Here is a 15,586-nt window from a genome sequence, read left to right as displayed (position 1 = left end):
GATCCTGATCTACAGAACCTTTCAGGTCCAGACTCTATGAAGTTCTCCGCTGGATGGAGGTCTGGACTCCTCCAGAACTTCCACCTTGTTGTCTTCCAACACCTCTGAGGATCTTTGTCTTTTTGCTTCGACTCATTGTCTGGATGGAAAATTGATCTTCTCCACGTCTCAGTTCTCTTCAGACTGCATCAGGTTTTCCTCCAGGATTAATTTACCCTCTACTTTTACCAGCCTTCCAGGTCCTGCTGTTGAGGAACACCATGATGCTGCCACCACCATGCTTCACATCATGATGCTGCCTCCACCATGCTTCACATCATGATGCTGCCTCCACCGTGTTTCACATCATGATGCTGCCTCCACCGTGCTTCACATCATGATGCTGCCTCCACCGTGCTTCACATCATGATGCTGCCTCCACCATGCTTCACATCATGATGCTGCCACCACCATGCTTCACATCATGATGCTGCCTCCACCGTGCTTCACATCATGATGCTGCCTCCACCGTGCTTCACATCATGATGCTGCCTCCACCGTGCTTCACATCATGATGCTGCCTCCACCGTGCTTCACATCATGATGCTGCCTCCACCGTGCTTCACATCATGATGCTGCCACCACCATGCTTCACATCATGATACTGCCTCCACCGTGCTTCACATCATGATGCTGCCACCACCGTGCTTCATCATGATGCTGCCTCCACCGTGCTTCATATCATGATGCTGCCTCCACCGTGCTTCACATCATGATGCTGCCTCCACCGTGCTTTACATCATGATGCTGCCACCACCGTGCTTCACACCATGATGCTGCCTCCACCGTGCTTCACATCATGATGCTGCCTCCACCGTGCTTCACATCATGATGCTGCCACCACCATGCTTCACATCATGATACTGCCTCCACCGTGCTTCACATCATGATGCTGCCACCACCGTGCTTCATCATGATGCTGCCTCCACCGTGCTTCATATCATGATGCTGCCTCCACCGTGCTTCACATCATGATGCTGCCTCCACCGTGCTTCACATCATGATGCTGCCACCACCGTGCTTCACACCATGATGCTGCCTCCACCGTGCTTCACATCATGATGCTGCCTCCACCGTGCTTCACATCATGATGCTGCCACCACTGTGCTTCATCATGATGTTGCCTCCACCATGCTTCACATCATGATGCTGCCTCCACCGTGCTTCACATCATGATGCTGCCACCACCGTGCTTCACATCATGATACTGCCTCCACCGTGCTTCACATCATGATGCTGCCACCACCGTGCTTCATCATGATGCTGCCTCCACCGTGCTTCATATCATGATGCTGCCTCCACCGTGCTTCACATCATGATGCTGCCTCCACCGTGCTTCACATCATGATGCTGCCACCACCGTGCTTCACACCATGATGCTGCCTCCACCGTGCTTCACATCATGATGCTGCCTCCACCGTGCTTCACATCATGATGCTGCCACCACTGTGCTTCATCATGATGTTGCCTCCACCATGCTTCACATCATGATGCTGCCTCCACCGTGCTTCACATCATGATGCTGCCACCACCATGCTTCACATCATGATACTGCCTCCACCGTGCTTCACATCATGATGCTGCCACCACCGTGCTTCACATCATGATGCTGCCACCACCATGCTTCACATCATGATACTGCCTCCACCGTGCTTCACATCATGATGCTGCCTCCACCGTGCTTCACATCATGATGCTGCCACCACCGTGCTTCACATCATGATACTGCCTCCACCGTGCTTCACATCATGATGCTGCCTCCACCGTGCTTCACATCATGATGCTGCCTCCACCGTGCTTCACATCATGATGCTGCCACCACCGTGCTTCACACCATGATGCTGCCACCACCATGCTTCACATCATGATGCTGCCTCCACCGTGCTTCACACCATGATGCTGCCACCACCGTGCTTCTCAGTGGGGATGATGTGCTTGTGATGATGTTCAGTGTTTGGTGTCCATCAAACATATCATCTAGTCTGATGGATATAAAGCTCCATCCTGGTCTCCTCAGACCAAAGAACCTTCTTCCAGGTCTCTTCAGAGTCTCTACACGTCTACTGGTGAACTCTTGTCCAGATTTAATTGGAGCTTTTTCCATCAGAGTCTTTCTCTTTGTCTCCATGAAGCTTTGACTGGTGAAGAACAGACAACAGTTGTTGGATGAACAGTCTGAAGCTGGAACTCCTTCAGAGGAGTCATAGAGTCTTGGTGGCCTCCCTCTCTCGTCTCTTTCTCCTTCAGAGGAGTCATAGAGTCTTGGTGGCCTCCCTCTATAGTCTCTTTCTCCTTCAGAGGAGTCATAGGAGTCTTGGTGGCCTCCCTCTCTAGTCTCTCAGGTCTTGAGGACGTCCTGCTCTAGTCAGATTTATTCATGTTCCATCTTCCTTCTATTTCTTAATTATGGATTTAACTGGACTCCAGGAGATCTTCAGGAACTTTAAATGTTCTTGTATCATCCTGACTGATGCTTTCCAACAACCTTTCCTCAGAGTTTCTTGGTTCTTCAGTCTTCATGGTGTAGTTCTATCCAGGAGTTCTGATCCACCAGAGACTGGACCTTCAGATCCAGGAGTCTTTATCCTCCAATCACTGACCTCAGATCATCCATTAATGACTTCTAGACCAACTGACTACAGCGGAGTTACATTAGATAGACTAGAATGGACTTTTATAGGCATCTGTATTGTCTATATTTTCTGTATTTGTTGTGTGTTTTAAAAGCCGATCGTAGTTTGTGTGTGTAAAAAAAACTCCAAAGTAACTTCAGCCATTGAGTACTGTGAGTTTGGAGTTTGTTTAAAGCCTATCAAAGCTAATGCAGTCTGGTTCAGTCTGTTCATTAGCCTGTCTGCAGGCTGAGGTCTACCTGATGTCTGCTGACTCAGAGGTGTGTGTTGTTCAGGATAGCGGTGTTTTCCATCACGGTGCTTCATGACGAGAGGATCGTGGTTGTAGCTGAGCAGCGGCCGGACTCTACGGAGGAGGACAGTTTCCAGTGGATGAGCAGAGTTCTGCAGGTACATCAACGTTCATCTACAGCATAAACGGACTCAGACACCACTTTGTACTGGACATGATGTTTATTAGAACCACAAAAACCAACTGTCACTGGTGTCATCGATGGATGGTCAGGAGCTTTTCCATTTTAGTCATCTGAACTCCAAAACCTGGCAGTGTGTTTAAGAAGGGAAGTTTTCTCTACAAAATCACCAAAACAACACCATTTATTAGAGCCAGAAAACAGAAAGAGCTGTCAGATTTTCTAGTTTCCTGCAATCTGTGAACTAACTGTGTATTTAGAATGACTCCAAAATCATCCGAAATCACTCGAAATTTATGAAAAATAAGCTGGATTTGACCAAAATGAGTTGAAATTTGCCCAAACTGACTCAAAATACGATAACAATTGTTCACAAACTCTCTTATTTTTACAAAATTAATTGAAACTTGTCCAAAATAAGTAAATTTGACCAAAATATCCCCAAATTCATCCAAAATAAGATAAAGATTGCTGTCAATCCCTCAAAATGTTTCCAAAAATGACTTACAACTGTCTAAGAAGATGATAATGAATAATTATTGGACCTTGAAAATGGAAAAAAATGCAACATTTCCGATCTAGGCCGGTACTGTGACCCCAGAAAATTCCTGAGTGTACACAGTACACATGGATCTTTTCATAATTCTACTAAAATAAAGTCTTTGGTCCACATTTCTCCAACTGTTGAGGCTCTAACATCAGGAGAATCTGATGGGTTAAAGTTTGACCAGACAAGATTCCAGTTTTTAGATGTTTCAACTTGAATTCTGTTTAAAATTTCTCAAAATTGCCCAAAATGTCTTACAACTGTTCTAAATGACTCAGAACGTGTCTAGATGTTCAGCATTCTCCAAAGTCACTCAAAATGAGTCCAAAATTATTTCAAAAATGACTTAAGGTATCCCTGAAATCACTCAGTTCGACTACAACAGGAACACTAAAAATACAGCTGGACTTTATCTTCGGTCTAATTCCTGCTCGTGTTCCAGGCGATAGACGGGATCCACCAGGTCGGGGTCTACTGTCTGGCCCTGGTTCCCTCCAACACTCTGCCCAAGACTCCTCTGGGAGGAATCCACCTGTCTGAGACCAAGCAGCTCTTCCTGGAGGGGGCGCTGCACCCCTGCAACGTGCTCATGTGTCCACACACCTGCGTCACCAACCTGCCCAAACCCCGGCAGAAGCAGCCAGGTAACAACGAAAACACCTGACGACACCTGAAAACATCTGAGAACACCTGACATCACCTGACTACACCTAAAATGTCTGAAAATGCAGCAGTCATTCACTCTGTTGGTTTCTCTTATCAGTAACTCATTAAGAACGGATCTAGGAGAGTTCAGTAGAACCTGGTAGAACATCTGGATTAATCAGACACAGGGCCTAAATAAATGAGAACTTTTAATCATGACATTCTGCTGTGGTTCTGCTGATGTTCTGCTGTGGTTCTGCTGATGTTCTGCAGAGATCGGTCCGGCCTCGGTCATGGTGGGGAACCTGGTGTCGGGGAAGAGGATCGCTCAGGCCAGCGGCAGAGATCTGGGTCAGATCGAAGACAACGACCAGGCAAGGAAGGTGTGTGTGAGAGGGGGCGTGGCTTTCTACATCTTCACATGACCACCAGTCACATGACCACCCATCAGTCACATGACCAACTACACGTACCTAAATAACTAACTAACTAACTAACAGCAAAATAACTAATTCATGACTAAATAACTATCCATCCATCCATCCATCCATCCATCCACCGCTTTATCCTCACTAGGGTCATGGGGGGTGCTGGAGTCTATCCCAGCTGACTCTGGTGAAGGCAGGGGACACCCTGGAACTAAACAACTAACTAATAACTATTTGTTGTAAAAACTCTCACTGCAGGCTGTGAAAACGTCAACATTTGTAGATATAAAAACAAACCTAATAAAAATGCATAAAGTATGAACATGTTTAGTTAACTGCAAGATAAAAATGAATCTACTGATTTAAATCAACCTGTTTAGTTACAAACACAAAATAATGTTAGCTTCACTTATTATTGTCTGTAATTTAAACTTTCTGTGTTTGTAGATTTAAAACTAAGCTCAAGTCAAGCTAGCGTCACCAAATCAGTTTGATAAATAAATTACTTCTTTATTCTGAGTTCAGAATTTCAGGTTCCCTCTTCTGATGAGTAAATATAATAAAAAAAATAAGAAGATATAAGAAATAGAATAAATGTTTGTTATCAGTGTTTAACGGCAGTAAAAGACGGATTAATAAATACAACAAAAGATCACAAAGTAGCCCAAAAAAAACTATTTATATATTTATTTATATATAGATAGATAGATATCGATTTAGATATAGACATATATGTCGATATGGAGTTTTTCCTCCAGGATTTTTCCAGCAGTGGAGGCAGGCTCTCAGGGAGTCGTGGCGACGTAAACAAATGGTATTTGACTGCAGATTTTTCTTGTACAACCTGTTTATTGGATGGCCAGTTGAAAATGGATTTTTAAAGGATGAATGTAAAAAAAAAAGAAAAAGTATTTGAAGAAGATCATCTGAAAACACAGTCAGTAAGTACATCATGGTGTAGATATTAGCTTAATGCTATCAATAATTTGCTCACGTTAGCGACACTGAGTTAGCACCAGGACCAGTTAACTGAAGCTACTGATATGCTACATAACGTTTTGAACTCTAACATTCTACTAATGTTAGAGTTGTTTAAAGTTAGAGAAATGTCGATCAAAGACTGAATTTTAGTAGAAACATGGATCCATTCAGAACATTATGGAAACACTAGACCAGCCTGGATTGAACGTTTTGCCTGTTTTTTCATTTTTAAGGGTTACTAATTATTCGTTTTTGTCATTCTGGACAATCGTCATCTTCTCGTGGACATATTTTCAGGGATTCTTGACAAGTTTCAAATAATTTTTGACAAATTTGAGTAATTTTATAGTCCATATACAGACACGTAAAGGAATTGTTGAGTTTTTCACTTTCTTCTATTTTTAAGGTCCAGTAATTAAATGGTGTCTTCTGCTGGATCCATTCAGTTGTTCTGATCTGATGAAACTATTCTGAAACACACTCAGCTGCACATCATGAAACATTCATGATCCCAGAAACAAACTCTTTAAATCCTCCTTTCTGCCTGATTAAATGCAGCTTCTTGGTTTCAAACCTGCTGCTGCCGTCACATTTTATCTGGATGCTGCATCGGTTTCCTTTTAGTTTTTATCTAAAATAAACTCAGGAGATGTTTTACAGCAACAATCCAGCTCCCTTTAAATGATTCATCAGAATGTGACAAAAGGCGCTGCGATCTTCTGGTTCATGACAGTTTCTGTGTCCTGTTTTTCAGAATCAGGTTCACAAAGAAAAGTATGTTGCTTTAGATTCTGGAAGGTTTTTATCGTCTGTGTGAGTTCTAATATGTTTCAACAGTCATCAGATCATAAAGCTGTAAAAGATCCTGAGTTATTATCGGAACAAACCAGAAACTGTCTAAAAGTATAAAAAAAGAGAACTGTGGCTTCTACAGAGTTTTAACAGTGACTGTATAGATTAATGTTGATAAACTCACTGTTTTATTTTAATTAGAGGAGTTAACGTTTTTCATTGAGTTTTAGGTTCTAAGAAACCTGGAGGCGGAGAATTAAAGCTTTTCAGGTTTACTTAGTTTTCTAAAGCTGCTCCTGATGTGGCTAATGTGGCTAACATTAGCATTAAGCATAAAACTGGGAGAATCCTTAGTGTTAGCACGCTGTGTGGCTAGTGGCGCTAACATTAGCATTAACCACAACAATCAGAGACTACCTCGTGTTAGCATGTTATGTGGCTAATGTAACTAATATTAACATTAGCCACAACAATAAGAGAATCCATAGTGTTAGCACATTGTGTGGCTAGTGGTGCTAACTTTAGCATTAACCACAACAATAGGAGACTACCTTGTGTTAGCATGTTCTGTAGTTAATGGAACTAATATTAACATTAGCCACAACAATAAGAGAATCCATAGTGTTAGCACGTTGTGCGGCTAATGTGAAAGTTAGAAGATAGTCTCTTTGTTCTGTCAGTTACAGACAGAGAGAGTCTTCTTCCTGAAGGTGGCGGAGCCAACAGCAGCTCATTTAAAGCTGCAGGAACAGCTTAGAATAAAACCTGGATTCTGGAGGAATCACTGATCTGTGTTCTGAAACACTGAGAGAAACATTGTGAGGACAGGAGAGGCCTCAATTAATGAGCTGAAAGGTTTAAATATAATCACAGAATAATTTTATGTGGTTCTAAGCCTGGATAAATTAATAATCTGTAGTGGTAGGAGGATTTTGTTGTTGGATTATGTTTGACTTTAGAAGGTGTCTCAGTGTTTTATCATCATATTTATTCTAGATGTTCTGTGTTTGTGTATCAGTTCCTCTTCCTGTCGGAGGTGTTGCAGTGGAGAGCTCAGACGACTCCAGACCACATCCTGTTCACGCTGCTGAACTCCAGGGTAACACTCTCACTATGTTGCTAATGTGGCTAACATTAGCATTAGCTGCAACAGTAGTGCTCAACTCCAGGGTAATGCTCGCATTATGTGGCTAGCATTAGCCGCAACAATAGTGCTCAACTCCACGGTAACGCTCTCAATATGTTGGTAATGTGGCTAACATTAGCATTAGCCGCAACAGTAGTGCTCAACTGCATGGTAACGCTCGCATTCTGTGCCTAATGGGGCTAACATTAGCATTAGCCACAAAAATAAGAGAATCCTAAGTGTTAGCATGTTAAGTGGCTATTTGGATAAGATTAGCATTAGCCACGGAAATACCAGAATCCTAAGTGTTATTGTGTTATGTGGCTAGCATTAGCATTAGCCACAACAATAAGAGAGTCCTAACTGTCAGCATGTTATATGATTAATTGGCTAAGATTAGAATTAGCACAAAAATAGGAGATTCCTAAATGTTAGCATGTTGTGTGGCTAATGAGGGTAAGATTAGCATTAGCCACAAAAATAAAATCTGTAGCTTAGCATGTGGCTAAGATTAGCATTAACTTCAAAAGTAGGAAAATCTACAATGCTAGCCTGTTGTGCGGCTAATGTTGTGGCTAAGATTAGCTTTAGCCACAACAATAGGAGAATCCTGTGGTAGCCTGTGATGCTCATGTTTTTCTGATTTTTCATTCTACAGGGAACCATCTCCAGCTCTCTGACCTGCATGCAACTGCACAAGAGGGCCGAGAAGATCGCTGCCCTGTTGGCGGAGCGAGGACACCTGCAGGACGGAGACCACGTCGCTCTCGTCTACCCTCCAGGTAACAAACGCTGAACTGCAACTCGCTGCAAACCTGGAGGAAAACTCAGGCTAAGCTAAAAATGTAATTTCAGACAGTGTAGAGACAGAGAAGAAAGGAGACGAATTCCATAATTAAATAAGATAAAATATAAATATAATGTAAATAAACAAACACATCAGTAAATAAATAAAAAAAATCACAATTATAAAATGTCTACAAAAAGCTCTTTTATGGCAGAAGTCTTTGATGTTTTCTATAATTGAGTTGCTGACACAATGAAGATGTTCAGTCAGGTGGAGCAGAACACTGCAGAGAACATCAGGAGAACCAGCAGGATGATGATGTTCTTCATCGTTGGGTGGGTTTAATCCTCCATCATCCTTCTCCTCCTCCAGGCATCGACCTGGTTGTGGCGTTTTATGGCTGCCTGTACGCAGGATGTGTTCCTATCACGGTGCGACCGCCTCATCCTCAGAACATCAGCACCACGCTGCCCACCGTAAAGATGATTGTGGAGGTAAGAACCAACCAGGGCAGCAGACTTCCCTCAGAACCTCCTCAGATCATCTGGTTCTTCATTTCCAGTAACTTTATTAATGATCAGAGTTCTACCTTCATACTGGGAATATTTCCAGAGTTCCAGGTCCTTGAAGTCCATAAAGGAGAACATCCCCTGGAGAAAGTTCTAGAGTAGACCTACCGACAACTGTACAACTTCGTCCCCTGTAGAACTTTGTCCAGGGGACGTTCTCCTTTCTTGCTTCCAGTCTTTATGTTTAGTCTCACTTAGAACATTCACAACTTGAGATAACCAGTTTCTTGAAGTCTGTAGAGGTAGCTCCAGAAAGAGTAGAAAATTGTACAAGACAGCTGAATTCATCGAAAATGCTTCAAAACTTTCTCTAAATCAATCAAAACTTGACACAAATGACACCAAACGATTGAAAACCTGTCTTTAACATAAAAGAGTTAAAAATCATACAAAACCACCTCAAAGAGACGCAAAAGAGGTGAAACAGGAAGTCAGGGTTAATAAAGGAGGTGAAACGGGAAGTCAGGGTTAATAAAGGAGGTGAAACAGGAAGTCAGGGTGAATAAAGGAGGTGAAACGGGAAGTCAGGGTTAATAAAGGAGGTGAAACAGGAAGTCAGGGTGAATAAAGGAGGTGAAACGGGAAGTCAGGGTTAATAAAGGAGGTGAAACGGGAAGTCAGGGTTAATAAAGGAGGTGAAACAGGAAGTCAGGGTGAATAAAGGAGGTGAAACGGGAAGTCAGGGTTAATAAAGGAGGTGAAACGGGAAGTCAGGGTGAATAAAGGAGGTGAAACGGGAAGTCAGGGTTAATAAAGGAGGTGAAACGGGAAGTCAGGGTTAATAAAGGAGGTGAAACGGGAAGTCAGGGTGAATAAAGGAGGTGAAACGGGAAGTCAGGGTTAATAAAGGAGGTGAAACGGGAAGTCAGGGTGAATAAAGGAGGTGAAACGGGAAGTCAGGGTGAATAAAGGAGGTGAAACGGGAAGTCAGGGTGAATAAAGGAGGTGAAACGGGAAGTCAGGGTTAATAAAGGAGGTGAAACGGGAAGTCAGGGTTAATAAAGGAGGTGAAACGGGAAGTCAGGGTGAATAAAGGAGGTGAAACGGGAAGTCAGGGTGAATAAAGGAGGTGAAACGGGAAGTCAGGGTGAATAAAGGAGGTGAAACGGGAAGTCAGGGTGAATAAAGGAGGTGAAACGGGAAGTCAGGGTTAATAAAGGAGGTGAAACGGGAAGTCAGGGTGAATAAAGGAGGTGAAACAGGAAGTCAGGGTGAATAAAGGAGGTGAAACGGGAAGTCAGGGTTAATAAAGGAGGTGAAACGGGAAGTCAGGGTGAATAAAGGAGGTGAAACGGGAAGTCAGGGTTAATAAAGGAGGTGAAACAGGAAGTCAGGGTGAATAAAGGAGGTGAAACAGGAAGTCAGGGTGAATAAAGGAGGTGAAACGGGAAGTCAGGGTGAATAAAGGAGGTGAAACGGGAAGTCAGGGTTAATAAAGGAGGTGAAACAGGAAGTCAGGGTGAATAAAGGAGGTGAAACAGGAAGTCAGGGTGAATAAAGGAGGTGAAACGGGAAGTCAGGGTTAATAAAGGAGGTGAAACAGGAAGTCAGGGTGAATAAAGGAGGTGAAACAGGAAGTCAGGGTGAATAAAGGAGGTGAAACAGGAAGTCAGGGTTAATAAAGGAGGTGAAACGGGAAGTCAGGGTTAATAAAGGAGGTGAAACGGGAAGTCAGGGTTAATAAAGGAGGTGAAACGGGAAGTCAGGGTTAATAAAGGAGGTGAAACGGGAAGTCAGGGTGAATAAAGGAGGTGAAACGGGAAGTCAGGGTTAATAAAGGAGGTGAAACGGGAAGTCAGGGTGAATAAAGGAGGTGAAACGGGAAGTCAGGGTTAATAAAGGAGGTGAAACAGGAAGTCAGGGTGAATAAAGGAGGTGAAACAGGAAGTCAGGGTGAATAAAGGAGGTGAAACGGGAAGTCAGGGTGAATAAAGGAGGTGAAACGGGAAGTCAGGGTTAATAAAGGAGGTGAAACAGGAAGTCAGGGTGAATAAAGGAGGTGAAACAGGAAGTCAGGGTGAATAAAGGAGGTGAAACGGGAAGTCAGGGTTAATAAAGGAGGTGAAACAGGAAGTCAGGGTGAATAAAGGAGGTGAAACAGGAAGTCAGGGTGAATAAAGGAGGTGAAACAGGAAGTCAGGGTTAATAAAGGAGGTGAAACGGGAAGTCAGGGTTAATAAAGGAGGTGAAACGGGAAGTCAGGGTGAGTAAAGCATAGATATATACAAACACTAGATGGCTCATGAGCGCTGTCAGCCTATGGGGAGCGACGTCGCCACATGGCGGCCATCTTGGGACAGGGCTGCTCGATCACTCATAACATTAAAGTCAATGGAGCATGGATTTTAAAATCACTGTAGATTGCTCAATTTTCAACCGATTTTACAACAGCTTGGTTTGTTATAAACGTCAGAGATGTACTTGTTTTACTGCTTACATAAGAATAATTAAAACCATTGAATTCATATAATAATGAACACAGATATCATCTTTTTTCAGCATAAATGGATGTAAATGTAATTTTAATATTTAACATTGCACTTCTTTATTACTATTAGCTTTCTAATGCACAGATAAAAACAAAGCTCAACCAAAATCAATGCACAACAAACAGAGATGTTGTCTTTTCTTTTCATGAACCCGGTGCCTACATTACCCACAATGCATTTCGGCTGCAGGCTAACTAATCCAGGCATAGATGTATACAAACAATAAGTCTAAGGTCTCAATCAAAGTCTCTTAACAAGCAAATAAATACAACCACAACCACAAAGAATGTAATTTCACCTAAAGATTCGGTTCTCAAAAAACGTTGGTCTCAGGAAAACCTAATAATTGAAAATCAGATTGTGAGTAACACCATCTTCAATGTGAGTAGCCAGGCAGAAAAGACACACAACTATGCCGCATTTTTCAAAACGAAAAGCTGCGATTTCGGAATTGAGCCTGAATCATAGCCACGTTAATAAGGTTTGTAATAAACTAAACCGTTTGTAAATCAATCAGGAATTGAGCGAGTTATGAGTGTTAAAGTGAGGAAATCATCCACCTTACCATTGACTACAGTACAGTGCGCCAGAGCAGTCCCCTGTCCAAGATGGCCGCCAAGTGACGACGCCGCCGACTCCGTCTCGAGACATCTAGCGTTTGTATATATCTATGGAGTAAAGGAGGTGAAACAGGAAGTCAGGGTGAATAAAGGAGGTGAAACAGGAAGTCAGGGTGAATAAAGGAGGTGAAACAGGAAGTCAGGGTGAATAAAGGAGGTGAAACGGGAAGTCAGGATGAAAAAAGGAGGTGAAACGGGAAGTCAGGGTGAATAAAGGAGGTGAAACAGGAAGTCAGGATGAAAAAAGGAGGTGAAACAGGAAGTCAGGGTGAATAAAGGAGGTGAAACAGGAAGTCAGGGTGAATAAAGGAGGTGAAACAGGAAGTCAGGATGAAAAAGGAGGTGAAACAGGAAGTCAGGGTGAATAAAGGAGGTGAAACAGGAAGTCAGATTCTCACCTGTGTTTCTGTTTTCAGGTGAGTCGCTCTGTCTGCGTCATGACGACTCAGCTGATCTGCAAACTGCTTCGGTCCAAAGAGGCTTCAGCCGTGGTGGACGTCCGGACCTGGCCTCCGGTGCTAGACACAGGTACATAACCTGTGTAGAGGCTAAGCCAATGCTTGAAGCCCCTGAGGTGCTTCACCAGGATGTAAATAGTTGACACGCCGACAACTTTACCGCGTCTGATGAAGAGAGCCGAGACCAATGCTTGCGGTTCCAATAATCTGCGTTTATTACTCCAAATAAGTATAGTCCAACAGCTTTAATCTAAAACAAACAATTCATTGTTACCGGCTTTTCAGCGGCGGCCAAAACTGTTTTTTCCTTCCGGGCGGAACACCTGCCCGGACAAAGATTGGTTCCTATTTATAATAATCGAGCTCATTGGCTCCTACAACCTCAAACGCACAACTAGACAGCCAGACACACCACTAGACACACAACTGGACACACAACCAGATATAACTAAACGTACAAACACGTGAACAGCTTTTTTCTCGGCACTCGGATATTTAATATTTTTCACTAACAGATGTTCTATGATAACAGAGGAAGAACTTTCTTAGTGCAACATTGAGTTTTGAGAATGTTAGAGTGTAACAGTCTGACAGCATTAACACCAAACATCTTCAGAACATCTTCAGAACATCTTCAGAACATCTTCAAGACATCTTTAGGACATCTTTGAACATCTATAGAACATATTTATAACATCTTTACAACATCTTCAGAACATCTTTAGGACATCTTTAGGAAATCTTTAGTTGTCATACCTTTAAGAACATTCTGGGAACTGAAACAATACTTACAACTGAAAAAAATCACTAGAACTTTGCAGAACTTCCTCAGAAGGCTTTTGGAACAGAACTGTTCCTGCTGTGAGTTCAGTGGAGAACATTTTAAACTCCTTCAGTTTTAGTCTGCTGTTCTTTCTACAGATGATCTGCCAAAGAAGAAGCCTCCTCTGCTCCACAAACCGTCCAACCCCGATATGCTGGCCTACCTGGACTTCAGCGTCTCCACCACCGGGATGCTGGCTGGAGTCCAGGTAAGAACCAGCAGAACCAACAGAACTTCTCACACTACAGCGACAACATTTTAAAGATTTATAGCAGCAGCAGGAGGAACATGGAAGTCTGGGCTGAAATTTCTGATTTGCGGTTTGCAGATTCTGGTATCAAATAAAGAAAAATTAGACAAGAATTTATTTTTTTTTAAAAACGCTCAGAAACTGCTGCTGGATGTTCAGAGAGTTAAAAGTTTAAAAACATTCCAGTTTCCAGATGTTCTGTCCAGAATTTACAGACTTTTGTAGAACAAAAAATATCCTAAAAAACAAGTTTCTGCTCAAGAGGGACCTAAAATCAGCTGTAGTTTGTGATTTTCTGTATTTATTATTTATTTTGGGACCTCAGATCAGCTTTATTCTGTGGTTCTCTGGTTTTATTCTGGTTTTGTTCTGTGCTTTATGCTGCAGATGTCCCACACCGCCACCAGTGCCTTCTGCCGGTCCATCAAGCTACAGGGTGAACTGTACCCGTCCAGAGAGGTGGCCATCTGCCTCGACCCCTACTGTGGCCTCGGCTTCGTCCTCTGGTGCCTCTGCAGGTCAGGAAGGTTCAACACGCTCGTTCTCAGGATCTTTACAGGATCCAATTCAGGAAAACAGACAATCTGTACGGATAAGTGTAAAGAATCCAAAATATACAAATGTAAATGCAGAGTTTCACAGTCATTCGACAGAGATTTTTTCATGTAAATAGTTTGTCTGATTTTTACAGTCAACATGTAAAATAATAGAGTTATAGTTACCAGTAAAGTAGGAACACAGTGATGGCCTGTACAGTAAAGGGTCTGAGTAGATCCAGTGTTCTCCAGGTAGACTTATGTCCTTCTGTCTGACTCGTGTTCTACTGGTAGACTCATTTCTCCAGGTAGATTCACGTTCTCCAGATAGACTCGTGTTCTCCAAGTTCACTCGTGTTCTCCTGTCTGACTCGTGTTCTCCTGTCTGACTCGTGTTCTCCTGTCTGACTCGTGTTCTGCTGTCTGACTCGTGTTCTCCTGTCTGACTCGTGTTCTCCTGTCTGACTCGTGTTCTGCTGTCTGACTCGTGTTCTCCTGTCTGACTCGTGTTCTCCTGTCTGACTCGTGTTCTCCTGTCTGACTCGTGTTCTGCTGTCTGACTCGTGTTCTCCTGTCTGACTCGTGTTCTGCTGTCTGACTCGTGTTCTCCTGTCTGACTCGTGTTCTCCTGTCTGACTCGTGTTCTTCTGTCTGACTCGTGTTCTCCTGTCTGACTCGTGTTCTCCTGTCTGACTCGTGTTCTCCTGTCTGACTCGTGTTCTCCTGTCTGACTCGTGTTCTGCTGTCTGACTCGTGTTCTGCTGTCTGACTCGTGTTCTCCTGTCTGACTCGTGTTCTGCTGTCTGACTCGTGTTCTGCTGTCTGACTCGTGTTCTCCTGTCTGACTCGTGTTCTCCTGTCTGACTCGTGTTCTCCTGTCTGACTCGTGTTCTGCTGTCTGACTCGTGTTCTCCTGTCTGACTCGTGTTCTTCTGTCTGACTCGTGTTCTGCTGTCTGACTCGTGTTCTCCTGTCTGACTCGTGTTCTTCTGTCTGACTCGTGTTCTGCTGTCTGACTCGTGTTCTGCTGTCTGACTCGTGTTCTCCTGTCTGACTCGTGTTCTCCTGTCTGACTCGTGTTCTCCTGTCTGACTCGTGTTCTGCTGTCTGACTCGTGTTCTCCTGTCTGACTCGTGTTCTCCTGTCTGACTCGTGTTCTGCTGTCTGACTCGTGTTCTGCTGTCTGACTCGTGTTCTCCTGTCTGACTCGTGTTCTTCTGTCTGACTCGTGTTCTGCTGTCTGACTCGTGTTCTCCTGTCTGACTCGTGTTCTGCTGTCTGACTCGTGTTCTGCTGTCTGACTCGTGTTCTCCTGTCTGACTCGTGTTCTCCTGTCTGACTCGTGTTCTGCTGTCTGACTCGTGTTCTGCTGTCTGACTCGTGTTCTCCTGTCTGACTCGTGTTCTGCTGTCTGACTCCTGTTCTCCTGTCTGACTCGTGTTCTGCTGTC

The 15,586-nt window shown here is 43.4% G+C and overlaps 1 protein-coding gene across 1 annotated transcript in view; it reads left to right on the top strand.

The window, feature by feature from the left end:
- Positions 1 to 15,586, top strand: part of LOC110958297 (disco-interacting protein 2 homolog C) — a gene marked incomplete at its 5' end in the record, with an annotated part of 74,892 nt that overhangs the window by 47,513 nt on the left and 11,793 nt on the right. Inside the window, 9 exons of the mRNA XM_051953912.1 lie at positions 2,948 to 3,062; positions 4,075 to 4,276; positions 4,551 to 4,660; positions 7,497 to 7,577; positions 8,263 to 8,386; positions 8,764 to 8,885; positions 12,486 to 12,597; positions 13,449 to 13,558; positions 13,988 to 14,118. Coding sequence (XP_051809872.1) covers positions 2,948 to 3,062; positions 4,075 to 4,276; positions 4,551 to 4,660; positions 7,497 to 7,577; positions 8,263 to 8,386; positions 8,764 to 8,885; positions 12,486 to 12,597; positions 13,449 to 13,558; positions 13,988 to 14,118 — 1,107 coding nt within the window. The remainder of the gene's footprint in view (positions 1 to 2,947; positions 3,063 to 4,074; positions 4,277 to 4,550; positions 4,661 to 7,496; positions 7,578 to 8,262; positions 8,387 to 8,763; positions 8,886 to 12,485; positions 12,598 to 13,448; positions 13,559 to 13,987; positions 14,119 to 15,586) is intronic.

The sequence above is a fragment of the Acanthochromis polyacanthus genome, chromosome 9, assembly GCF_021347895.1.
Source record: "Acanthochromis polyacanthus isolate Apoly-LR-REF ecotype Palm Island chromosome 9, KAUST_Apoly_ChrSc, whole genome shotgun sequence".
NCBI lineage: Eukaryota > Metazoa > Chordata > Actinopteri > Pomacentridae > Acanthochromis > Acanthochromis polyacanthus.
This window is presented reverse-complemented; position numbering and strand designations above follow the sequence as displayed.